This window comes from Mastomys coucha, unplaced genomic scaffold, assembly GCF_008632895.1.
Source record: "Mastomys coucha isolate ucsf_1 unplaced genomic scaffold, UCSF_Mcou_1 pScaffold23, whole genome shotgun sequence".
Lineage (NCBI taxonomy): Eukaryota > Metazoa > Chordata > Mammalia > Rodentia > Muridae > Mastomys > Mastomys coucha.
Genome location: NW_022196906.1, coordinates 38,790,456 through 38,807,528, shown reverse-complemented (window position 1 = coordinate 38,807,528; position 17,073 = coordinate 38,790,456). Strand labels below are relative to the sequence as shown.

Sequence of the window (17,073 nt, the reverse complement as noted above, 5' to 3'; positions counted from 1 at the left end):
GTATGGATATATTATAAATTCTTCTATGTTGACTAGCAGTTCAGATGAGGTTTGATGTATCTAATGATAGAAAGGGACTTTGAGGGTTTCTCAAGAAGGTATTAGAAATTTCCTTGGAAGTAAAGATGCATTTTTCCTAACAGACAAGTCATCAATTGCTGGCTCAGAAGATGCTGAACCTCTTGCTCCACCCATCAAACCAATTAAGCCTGTCACCAGAAACAAGGCACCTCAGGAGCCTCCGGTGAAGAAAGGGCGGCGATCGAGGCGGTGTGGGCAGTGTCCTGGCTGCCAGGTGCCTGAGGACTGTGGAGTTTGCACTAATTGCTTGGACAAGCCCAAGTTTGGTGGTCGCAACATAAAGAAGCAGTGCTGCAAGTGAGTCTTCCTCTGAGGCAGTGACCTCACGGTTTGTCACATGGAGTGACAACCTGCTGTGCTGGCGCTGACCTGCTTGGGTCTCTAGGTTAGCTGCAGAGTTCAGTCTTGTGATGTGATGAGGCCTGAGCTAAATATTCTGCAGCCACGCCAACTAACAGGACAGTCTCAACAATGAAGACATCCTTTCTTGTGGTTAGTTCAGCATGGCACCCGTAGCTCCATGTGCCCATTGAGTGCTTGATAAGTAGTTAGTGTGACTGAAGAACTACATTTTTAAAACTAATTTTTATTTTTAATTATTTTAACCTTAAGTAGCTGCATGTGACTAGTGACTACTGTATTAGTATAGCTTTGCATAGTTTCTTCTTAAAACTTGTAATATGGCACTTTTAGTCAAGTATACACTTGACTTTCTGGGTCTTTCAAAATATTTCCATTTATACGGGTTATTTTGTGGGTGGGGTGGTCAGTGCTGGGGCTTGACCCTACACATGTGCTAGTTCAGGGCTCTGCCACTGAGATATACTCTCAGCCCGGCATGTGGAGGCTTTGACACAGTCAATTTTGGGGCACACTTTCTGCCGTTTGGGATGATTTGTTTAAAATGTGTTAGAATTGTACAAACAGTAATTCTGGCAACTGGGCTTCCTACAAAGTGCCTGGCACAAGAGATACTTACATTCGCAATGACATTAAAGTGATTAACATAAAATATAGTTGAGAAATGCTCCATTGTTTACTCAGGGAATACAGTCTCTAGAAGACAGGAAGCAGTCCTAAGATAGGTGTGGGGGCTCATGCCTATACCCCAGCACCTGAGAGGTTGAGGCAGGAAGACTGCTTTGAGTTCAAAATTAACTTGGATTATACACTGAGACTATCTCAAAAAGACAAAGTTCTATGTTTTGGTTTCTGGACTTAGGTAAGAATTTTGGTTTGGGTACTTTAATGGCAAGAAGTAGTTTAATTTGCATAATGTAAAAAGGTGCCTAAGCTACATTTTGAGATGACAGTGGATTGGGTGTGAGCAAGGCATGTAGCTCACAGCAGACTTCCTGCCTTACACATGTGAGACCCAGTATTCACTCCCCAGTTCCAAAAATAGAACCTTTGTTTAGGGTCTGGAATATATTCATTTGTGGAGTGATGAGGATGAATTTAGTGCAGTTTTAATCAAATTAAGTTTAAATTTTGTAAATTTAAACTATGGGGTAAAACATATCCATCATGAGACACACCTGTAATTTTCTAGTAGCAAAGGACTCGGTGAGCTTTAGTTAATGCTGCATGGACATCAATATTAAATCTCATAAGAGAGCAGTGATTATTTCACTGTAAGACATACTGATCATCGTGTCTGCTGTCCACTCTGATGCCAACACTTGAGAGGCAGAGGCAGGGGGATCAAGAGTTGAGGATCGTCCCTCTACTGTATAGTGTAACCTGGGCTGTATGGGACACTGTCTCAAAGCATGAAGGACAGAAGGCATGCAGGGGGAAGAATGGGGAGGGATAATCTGTGTGGGGTACAAGTCCATATTAAATTACAAGAAATTTGAGCACCATTTCAAAGATAATATGACATTTGGTCCTTTTAGATCCTAAGGGTAGGAAAATTGTCTACCCAAAGATTTTAAAGGTTCAAATTAAACTGAACCCTAAGAAGTTCTTGTTCTGTCAAATGACCCTGGGTTTGACCCACTGTTTTCTACAGACAAGCAAGCAAGCATTTATTTCTTTTCTTTTATATTCAGTTTATCTTGTGCTTTATCCTTTGTTACCCTAGGATGAGGAAATGTCAGAACCTGCAGTGGATGCCTTCCAAAGCCTACCTTCAGAAGCAGACTAAAGGTAGTGGTGTGAGCGAGCCTTCCCGTGACGTCCCGCGCTTGAATGTCATGCAGCCATGTGCATTCAGTGTAAAGAGAATACTAGGTTTTTGTTTTTGTTTTTGTTTTTCTTTTAAAGTACTGCTCTCTCCCGGGGAGTTGGTGGTTGTTGAAGCTGGATGATAGGTACATGGGGGTTCATTTGACTCTTTATTTTGGGGTATGTTTGAAATTTTCCATAATTAAGACACTTGTTTAATATTCATGTAAAAATTATAGCTCCACTTATTTGCTAGAACAATAAAATTTCCCTGTGTTACCTGATCAACATGGCCTCAATTTTGTGGAGACTGAGTACCTGCTTTGGCTGCAGGAGACTGAGAACAGACTCTTACAGAGCTCTGTGCTTTTTCCTCACGGGACTTTTCTCACTTATATGCATCACGACCTTGTTTTGTTCTCCTAGCTGTGAAAAAGAAAGAGAAAAAGTCTAAGGCCACTGAAAAGAAAGAGAGCAAAGAGAGCACTGTTGTGAAGAGCTCCTTGGAGTCTGCCCAGAAGGCTGCCCAGCCACCGCGGGAGGAGCCTCCCCCAAAGAAGAGCAGCAGCGAGCCTCCACCCCGCAAGCCTGTGGAAGAAAAGAGTGAAGAAGGGACTGCCCCTGCACCTGCCCCTGCGCCAGAACCCAAACAGATCAGCACGCCAGCGTCCCGCAAGTCCAGCAAGCAGGTCTCCCAGCCAGCAGCTGTCATCCCCCCTCAGCCTCTTAGCACAGCACCGCAGAAAAAAGAAGCTCCCAAGGCCATTCCAAATGAGCCCAAGAAAAAGCAACCTCCACCCCCAGAACCAGGTGAGTGCCGAACAGAGGCAAAACAGAAAGCCAGGTTGGTTGTCACCTGAAGTCTAGAAGATTGTTTGCACGGACCTCTGAGGCCAGTCATTCTGGAAGTAATCATTCCTGGCTGCTGACCAAATCTGTTTTGAATCCTTTAGGGCCAGAGCAAAGCAAGCAGAAAAAAGTGACCCCCCGCCCAAGTATCCCTGTGAAACAAAAACCAAAGGACAAGGTAAGTGGACAGCTGACTGCGCTTCTTTAGGGATGCATTTTTTCTATTCTGTAGTGGGAGCTACCTTGACGTTCTCTTGGAAGAATGAAACTGTCCCCCTGCTTCTCTGGAGATGGCAATGGGATCTCCCAAAATGAAGGTGTAGGCTTTCACCCCTCTTGGTTGGTTGGTGTTTTGTTTTTCTGGTGTCCTTGCTTTCTTGATTGCCCCTTCGTTGTGGCCTTGGACGCTGTAGCCGAGCAGCAGCTTATTCTAACAGCATTTGGCATGGGTTTGCCCCCTGTAAACATGTTATATATGTATATATGTTAATAACATTTGTCCCTGTGCACACTGTTTTTATTATGGATGGAGGCAGAATTTCAGACTTTTCTGAAGATTATCCTTCCTCTATCTTGAGACAGGGTCTTACTCTGTACGTCAGGTTGGCCTTGAACTTCCAACAGTCCTCCTACTTCAACATCCAGTGTGAGCCATCACACCTAGCTCCTTTTCTCCTTCTACAGGATACTTACTCTGAAAAGTGTTTTCATATCTAAGAATAGGTATTCATATTCTTGCCTGTTGCAATGTGAGGGCAAGTCATTGTTTTCTCCATTCATCTTCCATCTCAGGAGAAGCCACCTCCAGTAAGTAAGCAAGAGAATGCAGGCACTTTGAACATCCTCAACCCACTCTCGAGTAGCATCAGTTCTAAGCAGAAAATTCCAGCAGATGGAGTCCACAGGATCAGAGTGGACTTTAAGGTAAAAGTGTTTAGTTAGTGATAATGCCTTTATTGAGTAGTATGATCTTTAAAGAAAAGGCGAGCATTCAAGGGGAAACAGTGCCCACTAGAGGAACAAATAAGAACTACAGCTAGCAGGCGGGTTCATGTATGCAAAAGCCTAATCAGCCTGAGGCCAGTTTGTGAACTGATCGAAAAGCACAGTCATCCTGAGCAGCATGGGGGAAGGGAGATTATTTCAAACTCATGTTACTCGAATCAGCAGAGCTTAGTCCATTCAGACTTGGTGTCTTTGCAGTTATTTAGGTAGAGTTGCACCAATAGTGGGCATTCAATAGATAGTTTGCATCTAAGTTTATAATGCTTTAAAGCAGCACTTACTTATATTTGGATTAGTGGAACTGAAATGCTCTTGTCATCCGGGTGGCACTCTGTGTTTATGCTTTATGTCCTGGTTTTGACGCTTTGAAGCTTGCATAAGTGATCTTTGTGTCTCTTTCCCCACAGGAAGACTGTGAAGCAGAGAATGTGTGGGAGATGGGAGGCTTAGGGATCCTGACATCTGTCCCCATAACACCCAGGGTAGTGTGCTTGCTCTGTGCCAGCAGCGGGCATGTAGAGGTAAGGCACCTGGCCTCTCTGTCTCCCTGGCGTGATGTACCACTGTGCTGTATTCTTACTAGTTAGCAGGTCTGTCTCCCACACATTCTGAAGTCCATATGGTGGGGTGGTCATTAGCCCCCAGTGACCAAGCACTGACAGTTAAAGAGGGATGCAGGTCCAGGTGTGCTGCCATTACCCTTAATCCAGCACTCAGCTACAGAGACAACTGGATATCTGTGAGCTCATGGCCAGCCTGGTCCACAAAGTGAGATCGAAGACATCCAGAGCTGCATGGAGAGACCCTGAAAATAACAATAAAAAAATAGTACAGAAAGATTTTCCAATAGAAGAAATATAGTTAGTGATCTTGTCTTTTGGGGGAGTTGTTGGGAATGGTGTTTTATTTATTTATTTTTAAAGAATTATTATATATATATAAATAACTGTAGCTGTCTTCAGACACACGAGAATAGGGCATCCAATCCCATTACAGATGGTTGTGAGTCACCATGTGGTTGCTGGGAATTGAACTCAGGACCTCTGAAAGAGCAGTCATTGCTCTTAACCGCTGAGCCATCTCTCCAGCCCGAATGGTGTTTACTTTTAGAATGGCATATTTTTTAACCCAGCAATTGCATGCTAGGTATTTATTTTTAAAGTAATTAGATAAATTGCCAGATATGTATATATAATAAAATTATATTATTTTGTATGTGGATGTTTTGGCTACATGTAATATGTGTATCATGTGCATACCTGCGGCCTTTAGGAGCCAGAAGAGAGATTGGATCCCCTGCTACTGGAGTTACAGACACTTGGGAGCCTATAATTGGGAGCTGGGAATCAAACTTGGCTCCTCTGCAAGAGCAGTCAGTGCCCTTAGCCACTCAGCCATCTCTCCAGCTCCAATATTTAAAACTCAAGAGTCTACTAGTATGAAGCCCTAGTTAAAGTTGTAGGACTTGCATATATATAATGGCAAATGTGATAGTGTAGTTTGATGTTAATAGACAGATCCATAACATCACTGGTTAGAAACATCAGATTGCAAAATATCCATAAAGCATGATTTTATTTGATTGGATAAATGCTTTAAAGTATGTGTCTGTGCATGGTGGCTTATATCCTCAGGAGTCTGAGGCAAAAGGATTGTGATTTGAAGTCAGCCTAGGATATGCAATGAGGCCCTGCATAGCTCAGTGGTAAAGCATTTGCCTCCCATGTGCAAGGTCTTGGCTTCAATCCTTAGCACAAATAATGAGTTGCTTCCTGTATTCACTCTTTAAGAAGATAGTTTCTTAGAGTCTGCTATGAACCACATTTTAAGTGCTCGGGTCCTTCAGACATTACAGTGACTAAGGCTATTCAATCTGCAATTGCCTGGGGGCCTTTCCAAGTCTATTCCTTCAATAATCAAGTGCTTTGCATCCCAGCATACCCGCTCCACAAGGAAATGCTTCCTTTTGTCCTCTCAGTCTTCACCTTCTGAGATTAGGCAGGTTTGGGGGTGGGGGGGGGGGGGGGGGGGGGGGGGGGATGGGGCTATGCATAGCAACCTCAGAATTCCTTATTTAAAAAGTATTGGGAGCTAGTTGTTGTGATGCACACCTTTAGTACCAGCACTGGGGAGGCAGAGGCAGGCAGATCTCTGTGAGTTTGGGGCCAGCTTCTTCTACAAAGTGACTTCTAGGACAGCCAGTGCTGCACAGAGGAACCCTGCTTGAAAAACCACAAATAAAAAGAAAATGGAGTGGAGGAGCCAGCACTTTTATCTCTACATTCAGGAAGTAGAAAGGCAGAGGGTCCTTCTGAACTTCAGCCTAGCCAGAGCCATGTAGTAAGACCCTGACTAAAAGAAAAGAAAGAGTTAGGGGCCAGAGAGATGCTCAGTGGTGAAGAGACTTGCTTGCTCTTCAGAGGACCCAAGTTCAGTTCCACACTCACATCAGGTGGTTCATTGATTCCCAGATCAAGGGATCCAGTTCCAAGTCTGGCCTTTGCTGCCATCCACACACATCAACATAAATAAAATTAGGCATAAGTCTTTAAAAAAGAATCAGAGTGACCAGCACAGTCTGCATTCTACTACCACTAATTATGACCACTGCTTGAGGAGTATTCCATTACATTTTTTTATGGTAACATATTTTAGGCCAAGCTTATAGGAAAACGTAAAAAACCTAGTACCCTCTGCCTAGATTCTCCAAATGTGAATAGAGTTCCTTTTTCTGTTTCTGCTTATATGTATGTATTTTTCCAAAATAGAAAATGATTCTCAGTCTTTCAGCTAAGATCAAGTATAAAATAAAAAATGAAATATTAGGCTGGTGAGATGGCTCAGCAGGGAAGAACACCGACTGCTCTTCAGAAGGTCATGAGTTCAAATCCCAGCAACCACATGGTGGCTCACAACCACCCAAAATGAGATCTGATGCCCTCTTCTGGTGCGTCTGAAGACAGCTACAGTGTACTTACATATAATAAATAAATAAATCTTTAAAAAAAATGAAATATTTATACATATGTTATATATTCTGTTTTCTAAAAAACTGTGAGCAAGTTGCAAACAAAAGCCATTCTGCCTCTATGATAGGGTATATTTCCTGAAGTCAAAAACACATTTGTATAACCTTCAATTTGTAATTTGTATAGTTTTCAACATTAGGAAGCTGATACATTGCTTGCACCTACTTGTAGGCCTTCCTTAAGTCTGACCACTTGTCCCTGTAATAAAAACAGGCCTTTTGTTTGTTTGGTCAGAATAAAATTGAGGGTTGTTACATTTTTAAAATATTCCTTTTACTATTTTTAGTCACATGTAGGTGTTTGGGAGTATGTGCACCTGAGCACAGTGCCCTTGGGGCCACAGGGCTAGGATTCTCAGGAATTGGAGCTGCCCTGGGGTGCTGGGCATTAAACTTAGGTCCTCGGGAAGAACAGTATTGGTAGTGGTATTTTTTCTATTTGAGGCAGGGCCTTCTGTGTAGCCCAGGCCAGTCCCAAACTTCAAATTCTTGCCTCACTTCTTAGCCTTCCAAGTGCTGGAGTCAGAGGTGTGTACACCATGCTCTGTCAAATCTTAGATATTTTTTGTCATTTTATGATTCTGCTATTCCTATTTTGGTTGCCTGAATCTTTTGTGTTGCTTTTAAGTGACTGCTTAATTCCATTTGTTAATTAAGTACAGGTCAAGTGTCTCTTCCTGTTTAAATACTTGAGGCCAAAAATGTTTTAGGTACTTACTTCCTTCCTTCCTTCCTTCCTTCCTCCCTCCCTTTCTTTCTTTCTTTCTTTCTTTCTTTCTTTCTTTCTTTCTTTCTTTCTTTTTTAAAAAGATTTGTTTATTTTATGTATATGAATACACTATGGCTGTCTTCAGACACACCAGAAGAGGGCATCGGATCCCATTACAGATGGTTGTGAACTACCATGTGGTTGCTGGGAATTGAACTCAGGATCTCTGGAAGAAGAGTCAGTGCTCTTAACCTCTGAGCCATCTCTCCAGCCCCTTATTTTCTTTTCAAGTTTAGGATATAGATAGGTATTTGCATATACCTACCTATACTTGAAGAGATATTTGGGAGAGGCATAAAGATAAAATTTATTTCATGTATTGCTATATGTATCTCAGAAGTAATCTTAGACAATATTTGAGACAGGAACTCACTTTGTAGACCAGGCTGGCCTCAAATTCACAGAGTGCCACCTGCCTCTCTCTACTGCTGGGATCAAAGGTGTGTGCTATCCCAGCCAGGTTATACTTCTAATAGTGTCAGCTATGAGATAGAATTTGTGTACATTAAATGAGGGAGGCCGGAAGTCATTGTACAGTTTTCTTCATGTGCATCCTGTAGGACTGCAAGATTCATGTTTCGGGGCATTGGATTATCACCAGTGGATGCCTAGGACCCACAGGATGTAAATAGACTGGTGGTTATTATTCTCTGTGCTCCCTGGCTACATGCTTTGTTCTCTTCCTACTACAGTTTGTGTATTGCCAAGTGTGTTGTGAACCCTTCCACAAGTTTTGCTTAGAGGAGAATGAGCGCCCTCTGGAGGACCAGCTGGAAAACTGGTGTTGTCGCCGCTGCAAGTTCTGCCATGTGTGTGGAAGACAGCATCAGGCTACAAAGGTAGACCTAGTCCTGCAGTGTGGAGCTTCCCTGTTTCCACCCCCCACACACTTCTGTACTGGGAGTTTGTGTCAATATAGACTTTCTACTGACAGTTTTTCTGACTGAAGATAATTTCTTGATTTTTTTTTCTTTTAATTTTTGGGAAATAGGAGAAAATTACTTTAGGAAAGAAAATCCAAAATTAAGTAAAATCTGTGGGATAAATTCCCTTAGTACTGAGTGGCTTTGGGAGGGTGAACCTGTGTGTTTCCTGGGGTATCTCGGTGGGGAGGGCGGTATAACCTGTGCTCTGGCTCTTGTCTCTCCACAGCAGTTGCTGGAGTGTAACAAGTGCCGAAACAGCTATCACCCCGAGTGCCTGGGACCCAACTACCCCACCAAACCCACGAAGAAAAAGAAAGTGTGGGTGGGTACACACACCGTGCTCCTTCCACAAGCATCGTGGTGGCTGGGTGAGGCTGGTGGCTTATAGCAGGCTACTCCTCCTTCAGTCTGCCAGCATAACAGCTGCTCCACAGCAGCCTCAGTAATCAGATCTAGGCATCACTGCATTTCCAGTCTTTTCAAATATCAGAAGATACTAGCCCAAGAGATCCCTACTGACTACCCTTTATTCGTTTCCAGATCTGCACCAAGTGTGTCCGCTGCAAGAGCTGTGGATCCACGACTCCAGGCAAAGGGTGGGACGCACAGTGGTCTCACGATTTTTCACTGTGCCATGATTGTGCCAAACTCTTTGCTAAAGGTACCTAGTGCTGAGTGACTGGTCCAGTTTAGTGTTTGTGTGGACTTTGTGGAAGGGCGTGGGGCACTGTGTCTCAAATGGGTTAGACACATTCTACTCCTGCCTTTTAATTTCTTGTTTGTTTTGTTGTTTTTTGTTTTGTTTTAAGATGGGGTCTCTGTGTAGCCCTGGTTGTCTTAGAACTTACTATGTAGACCAGATTGACCTTTAACTTACTGAGATTCACATGTGTCACCCTCCCAAGTGCAGAAGTTAAAGGTGCAGCCACTGCCCCCCCTGCAGTGCTTCTTGCTTTTTTTTTTTTATTTACATAGCAAGTTGGACCATTTTTCTAATAAATATAGGGAGAATTATGGGGATATTGTTACTGCTACTTAGAAACTGCTCTCCTAAAACAGTAGACCCAAAAATGTGGTAAATAAACATTTGATTTCAGAAATGACTTCAGGTGGTATGTAAACATTTTATTTCAGTAATTACACCAGAAGTCTGACCTTAACACAGGCCCATAATCCCAGCAGTCAGGGTGCAAGAGGTCAGAGTCAAAGGCCAGCCCTGGGAACTTAGTAAGATAGCCCCAAAATAAAAAAGTAAAGGGGGGAAAAACTGGGGATGTAGCTCAGTTGAGTTCTTGCCTAGAGATTGCTAGGCTCAGGGCTCAGTCCTCAGCACTACAGAAAAATAACTGCTAAACCCGCAGCTGCTCCTTCAGCCCGCAGCTTTAACGACTTACAGTGAAGGTGACACACTCCTGTCAATGTCTTCTCCCACGCACCCGTCCTCTCCTCCCTCCTTCCCACTGTTCTGTCCTCACTTCGAGTCTCTGTCCCGCTGTGTAGTACACACTGCCTCCTCCTCCTCTGCTGAGACTGCAAGGTGTGTGCTGCCATACTTTACATAAAATAAGCAGCACCACTTAAGGATGTTTATGAAATGTAAACAATATAGGGATGTATGGGCCGGTCAGACCTACAGAGGCTGTCCTTAGAAAGCACTGGTCTGAGTTCTAATATGAAAGCTATAAGAAGAGGAGTGGATGACAGGGAGTACCTCTGCTCTGAGGTGAGGCTGGGGAGAAGGTTTATTGTAGATATATATGAGGGAGAACAACCAGAGGAGGGGTCCAGACTGGGCCATGGGGAGGGATGAGAGGGGAGAGGGCAGAGCCCAAGGGTGGAGGACTGAGAACTCAGTGGCTGGAACACAGGAATGAGAGGCTGGGGAGGGCAGTGAAAGCAGGCCCTTGTGGTAGAGAGGTTTGCGGTAAGGGCAGGCGGGCGGCTGAGGAGGGCGCAGAGGAGCCACAGGTGGACCTTGCCCTGGGTTTCTTTGGGACCTGACAAGGAAAAAATTTCAATTCACTGTTTCTTACTTCTGTATTATTACCTTTTAAAAAGCCTAAATATTGTGTTTAAAAGATATATTGTTCCTTCTGATTCCCACCACACACCTATAGTGCTGAGGCTATAGTTAAACTCTCAATCCTCCTGCCTCTGCCTCCCAGATTTGAGATACGGTTGCGTTCTGCCACCCCCAGTCTCCATTGTGTCCCTCACAGATGTTTCTCAGGACCCTTAGTGTCTGAAGCTTTCCTGAGAGCTCTGCAGCTCACAGTTCTCCCGGTGCCCTAGTGGGTGAGCACCCTAGGACTCTCTCCTAGTGCTTACTAGTGACTCCAGAAGACAGTGAGCTTTAGATTGGGTTGACACTTAAGGCAGAGGCTGTGAGGGCGTTGGAGTGGGTCACAGCTAGCTGCAACCTTGGCTTTCAGGGAACTTCTGCCCTCTCTGTGACAAGTGCTACGATGATGATGACTACGAGAGCAAGATGATGCAGTGTGGGAAGTGTGACCGGTGGGTCCACTCCAAGTGCGAGAGTCTCTCAGGTACAGAAGGTTGGAGTCTTTTGTTGTTTTTAGTTTCTTTCTAATACTACAAGTCCTGAGGGACCTAACACTGTGGGGTGTCGTTGGGTTCTTTGTAGTTTAGTTTTTGGTCTCCAGAGTAAAACCAGTTTCTTTTCTTACTGCTGTGACCTGATGGCAAGCTTTATTTGGCTCACAGTTCAGAGGAGTACAGGCCATCATGGTAGGCTAGCGTTGTGATCTTGGCCTGTGGTGTCAACTGGTTTTCTTCTTTTCCTTTTTCATTCAGTTCGGGACCCTCGCCCATAGGGTCATATGCCACCCACATTAAGAATGGGTCCCCCTCCTCACTTAAGCCTCTCTGGAAATGCCCTCACAGACACAGCCAGGCGGATAGGCCCAAATCCTATCAAGTTGATAATGAGGATGGACCGTCACAGCAGCAGTGTATCATGTGTGCTCATTTCTCTTAAACAGTTCCCTTTCTGGGCACCAAACCCTGATGGTTCTCCAAACCTGTTATTTACTATCTACTCATGAGTTTATGAATGTGGGTATCCTGTAAGACAGTGGTTCTCAACCAAAGGGGTTCCAACCCCTTTCGGGATCGAACCAGTAGCGAAAATTCAGGTATGAAGTAGGGATGAAAAAAATGTTGTGGTTGGGGTCAGGTTACCACATGAAGAACTGAAGGGTGGCAGCATTAGGAAGTTGAGAACCACTGTTACCATACTACCAGCTTAGCTTAGATCCTAGCAGGGAGCTCTCTGGGTCAGCGGGATAGTTTGCTCTTCTCCCTCTCCCGCCCTTTGAAGGCCCTCATCATTCTGGGTTTTATTTTTGTAGATGAGATGTATGAGATTCTGTCCAATCTGCCAGAAAGCGTGGCCTACACTTGTGTGAACTGCACTGAACGGCACCCTGCAGAGTGGAGACTGGCCCTGGAGAAGGAGCTGCAGGCGTCCCTCAAGCAGGTTCTCACAGCCCTGTTGAATTCTCGGACTACCAGTCACTTGCTGCGCTACCGCCAGGTGGGCAGAGGTTCTGTCCTGAGAATGTGACCTTGGTAGTTTTACCTAGTAACAAAATAAGACTATCTTTGTTGCTTGCTTATCTTTGCTTCATTCTTTGTTTACTTTTTATAGTTTCTTCTCTTTGTCATGACATTAGGAAATTTTTTAGAGCTAAGAATAGGATCTTGGGGTTGGAGGGATGGCTCAGTGGTTAAGAACACTTCCTGCTTTTTGCAGAGGACTCATGTTTGATTCCTAGATCACAGCAGTCTGTAAGTTCAGTTCCAGGGGATCTATACCCTGTCCAACATGCCTGGGCACCAAACCAAAAGGTGTTTGGTCTAGGTGTGCTGGAGTATGCCTGTCGTTCCAGCACTTGGGAGCAGGACTAGGGCTGTGAGTTTGAGGTTTACATAGTTGTTTCCCATCTTAAAAGGAAAGACAAAAAGGAAGTTTGAGCTTCGTGTGCCAGCACTGATGGGGGTTCAGTGAAGGGCTTCTTCAAGGGAGCAACCTGATCTCTGTTGCCTTTTAGAAAAACCTTACTCTGGGGCTGGAGAGATGGCTCAGTGGTTAAGAGCACTGACTGCTTTTCCAGAGGTCCTGAGTTCAATTCCCAGCAACCACATGGTGGCTCACAACCATCTGTAATGGAATCTGATGCCCTCTTCTGGTGTGTCTGAAGAGAGCAATAGTGTACTCACACATGTAAAATAAATAAATCTTTTAAAAAAAAACAAAACAAAAAAAACCCTTACTCTGCCTCTCCAGCAAGAGCTGAGGAGGCTTGAGTCTGAAGGCAGCTTTGGCAAGCAGCATAAAAACCTTTGTTGTCATAGAAATTTATAAAGTGGTCATTGACAACATAAGCAATCCCGCTGGAAGAGCAACTGCATCACCTAGCCGAGATTGGTGCTGCTTTATCTTTCAATATAAAGCTCCTACTTTCTTATCACTCGTGTGCGTGTGTGTGTGTGTGTGTGTGTGTGTGTGTGTGTGTGTGTGTGTGTGTGTTGATGGCATACTGTTACCCATTGAACCATCTCTCTAGCCACTAAATTCCCTGGTTTGGTGTAGGAAAATTTTTGGCTGTCTGTTCAAAGGATTGGACACAGTTTTGGCCTGTTTTTATTCTACCTTTACAGATGATTGAACACAACCCTCATGTTTACCTAGACAAGCTGTTAGAAAATAAGTCCGGCTTTAACTCCTGTTTCAGAAATCTATGGCATTTTCATGTCCTGTGTTGTTTCTAGTACCATCTTACTAATTTTAATAGAATGTGCACAGATGCCTCTTTCTTGGTGTGTGATGACAGAACCCTCTTTCCTGGCAATAGGCTGCCAAGCCTCCAGACTTAAACCCTGAGACAGAGGAAAGTATACCTTCCCGAAGCTCCCCAGAAGGGCCGGATCCTCCTGTTCTTACTGAGGTCAGCAAACAGGATGAACAGCAGCCGTTAGACCTGGAGGGAGTCAAGAAGAAAATGGACCAGGGCAGCTACGTATCTGTGGTATGTCTTGAGCACGTGATCAATTCTGAAGTGTTTTTGTTTCAGCTTCTTCGTCTCTTTGGAAGGATAGCTGGGCATAATAAATTTCAGAATGACTCATACTGTATTTAGAGGTGTCATGTAGCTTAAGGATCTCCAGAAGAGGAGTTATTTCAGCTGTATGTTTTAGAAGGGTGTTGATATGGTGGTACCTAAAATAATTATTTTAGTTGGCTTTCAACTGAGTTACTTAAATTATTTTTATGTTTCAAGGAAGCCCTAAACTACTTATGGAAAATGCTAATGTGAAGTTAATATATCTTCCCTTAACTTAGATCTGAATATTGGTCCTTCCTTTATTCATTTGTAGATAGATAGCATGAACTTTATGATTTTTAAGGATGCATAGGGAGAATTCATTTGCTGTATCATCCTTATTGACTATTGAGTTGGTTCTTCATTTGAGTACAAATATAAAAACTTTGAGCTTGTATTGGGCACTTACCATGACAGAGCTAGTCTGTTTGCAGACTAGCTCTGTCATGGTAAGTCTTATTGATGCCTTATTAGCCTGGCATCTCTTGATTGCCTCAAGTTAATTGTGAACTGAATCCTAAAGGCCTCAGAGAGTAATTACACTATATTAAAATAGGTTGTGGGTTTCCTGTTGGGCTCCTGTGCTGGGTGATGATGGAGGGAGGAAGAGAGGTGGTTTTGAGAGCATAGTACTATGTTATGAATTATTGATGTTTTATTTTTTTTTATACAGTTGGAGTTCAGCGATGATATTGTGAAGATCATTCAGGCAGCCATTAATTCAGATGGAGGGCAGCCAGAGATAAAAAAAGCCAACAGCATGGTCAAGTCTTTCTTTATTCGGGTGAATGAGATAAATAGCTCATGTTTTTAATTCTCACTATGTGTAATTGACCTATGAATATCTTCCTTTCTTTTACTTGCTTTACGCTGTGTTGAAAACTTCTTGGGTTTTATTTCTCTCCTCTAATTCTTTGGGAGGAAGTTGGGAAGTTGGGAAGGTTACCAGCATAATGGATCTTTGCCTTGGCCTGAGATCCTGCTCATTCTGACTAGACACTGGTGTATAGTTGTTTTATTCGGTTTCTCCATGAACCTTCTCATTTGCATTCTCTTTGTTTTCTTGTAGCAAATGGAGCGAGTTTTTCCATGGTTCAGTGTCAAAAAGTCTAGATTTTGGGAGCCAAATAAAGTATCAAACAAGTAAGTGAGAGCTGTCGGTGAGAAGTGGACGCCTCGCATTTGTAAATTTTAATATTAAAATCAACCAGCTGAAATGCCTGTTTTGTGCTGGTTTGGAAATGACAAATAACATTCGTGTTTGTTGTAGGCTGGGACTTTTTTGTGTTTGTTATCTTGTTGAAATCCTAGTTTGATGTGTGGCATATGGGCAGCATGTGCTAGAACAGTGTCACTGGGCCATAGTGTAATCGGGTTCTGGGTTACTTACTGCAACCTCTTTCTCCTCTTGCTTTTGATTCTCAATGTGTACCCTTTAATTTTTATTCCAGTAACCTATTTTGATTTTTTTTTTTGTAGAGTTAAGCATTGTTTCTGAATGTTTAATCAAAAGTTATAAAGTTTCCCCTACTGAGGGAAGTACTGGGGAGTGAACTCAGGACCTCATTCTGGCCACTAGGATCCATCCCCAGCCATAAGAGCTACATGTTAAGATCATCACTTAGCTCAAGTATGCTTGTACTCACCTGTACTCCCTGCAGGAGGATGAGGAATTCAGAGCCAGCCTGGGCTACATTGTGAAAGCCTGTCCCAGAGAGGATTGATTGAAGTTTTTAAAATGTTAAGTACAGTTAGGCAGTTTTCAGATTCTATGGTTGGTTCTTCCATTCTGTGAGTGGCAAGGACGTGGGCGGGTTCGAGGCCTGCTGCTAGCAGGAACAACTGTTGCATGGCTTGGGTTCATAGGCACTCAGTAAGTACTTGTTGACTCGATTGTTTCCAGCAGTGGGATGTTACCAAACGCAGTGCTTCCGCCTTCACTTGACCATAATTATGCTCAGTGGCAGGAGCGAGAGGAGAGCAGCCACACTGAGCAGCCTCCTCTAATGAAGAAAATCATTCCAGCTCCCAAACCCAAAGGACCCGGAGAGCCAGACTCACCAACGCCGCTCCATCCTCCTACACCCCCGATTTTGAGTAAGTCATTACATATCTAGATGCAAATGACTGGCTCGGTGGGTCTAAATTTAATATACTCGATCAGAAAATTACAGATGACATACCTGTAAAACCTTTTGTAAGTGTCTGTTTTAAACACTACTCAAGCTGAGTTCTCCCCTAGAAAACTGTAGTACTGCCAGTTTTAACTGCATGTCTTTGGGATCCTAAGGTACTGACAGAAGCCGAGAAGATAGTCCAGAGCTGAATCCACCCCCAGGCATAGATGACAACCGACAGTGTGCACTGTGTCTGATGTATGGTGATGACAGTGCTAATGTAAGTACTTTGGGACGTGTGGTCCCAGTTAATAAGGATGTCTGTCACATGACCATTTGTCCTTGGTGCCAGTACCCGATGGTTTTAATAAGTTTACTTCTGAGTTTGTGGCACCTAGAGTTATTTTTGGTTTTGTTTTCATTTCAAAACAGGGTATTACCATGTTGCCCAGGCTGGCTAAGAACTTTTGATCCTCCTGCCTCATTCCCCTTAGTAGCTGGGAATATAAACAACTGGCACTATGCTTGGCTTAAGAGATTTTTTTTTAAGTTGTAGATTTTTTTTTTAATGTGTATGAATGTGTTGCCTGCGTATATGTATGTGTACTACATGTGAAGGTTAGAAGAGAGCATGGGGTCCTCTGGAACTGGAGCTATGGATGCTCATGAGCCACCACATGGGCCCTGGGAACCCCACATGTTCCTTACAGTAAGCAAGTGCTCTTAACTACTGAGCCAGGGCTCCAGTTCTGGCTTTAGAGGGTTTTAAATAAATGATCAATTGATTCAAAAGGTGATTTGCGGTAAATGAAGTTACTGATAACTAATCTTCAAAAATGTTTGAAGTCTTCATCAAACATAAGTTGTATATGTTGTAGCCTGTGTTTAATGTAAGTAGTAGAGTAGTTAATAGCCCTAGTTCTGACAGACTGCCTGATGTCATTCTGTACCTTCTTGCCTGCTAACTTTAGCAAGAGCTTGACCTCAACAACCCTCAGTTCTA

At 43.4% G+C, this 17,073-nt stretch overlaps 1 protein-coding gene across 6 annotated transcripts in view; it reads left to right on the top strand.

The window, feature by feature from the left end:
• Kmt2a (lysine methyltransferase 2A) overlaps positions 1-17,073 on the top strand; it is an 81,284-nt gene that overhangs the window by 37,880 nt on the left and 26,331 nt on the right. For 2 of the 6 annotated variants that reach the window (XM_031346285.1, XM_031346290.1), the window contains 16 exons: positions 144-378; positions 2,168-2,316; positions 2,677-3,060; positions 3,204-3,277; positions 3,892-4,023; positions 4,512-4,625; positions 8,594-8,740; positions 9,054-9,149; positions 9,368-9,488; positions 11,260-11,382; positions 12,199-12,383; positions 13,705-13,878; positions 14,627-14,737; positions 15,023-15,096; positions 15,857-16,050; positions 16,244-16,350. In XM_031346285.1, the coding sequence (XP_031202145.1) occupies positions 144-378; positions 2,168-2,316; positions 2,677-3,060; positions 3,204-3,277; positions 3,892-4,023; positions 4,512-4,625; positions 8,594-8,740; positions 9,054-9,149; positions 9,368-9,488; positions 11,260-11,382; positions 12,199-12,383; positions 13,705-13,878; positions 14,627-14,737; positions 15,023-15,096; positions 15,857-16,050; positions 16,244-16,350 (2,420 nt within the window). The remainder of the gene's footprint in view (positions 1-143; positions 379-2,167; positions 2,317-2,676; positions 3,061-3,203; positions 3,278-3,891; positions 4,024-4,511; positions 4,626-8,593; positions 8,741-9,053; positions 9,150-9,367; positions 9,489-11,259; positions 11,383-12,198; positions 12,384-13,704; positions 13,879-14,626; positions 14,738-15,022; positions 15,097-15,856; positions 16,051-16,243; positions 16,351-17,073) is intronic. The other 4 variants (XM_031346289.1, XM_031346286.1, XM_031346287.1 and 1 more) reach the window with 4 other exon arrangements.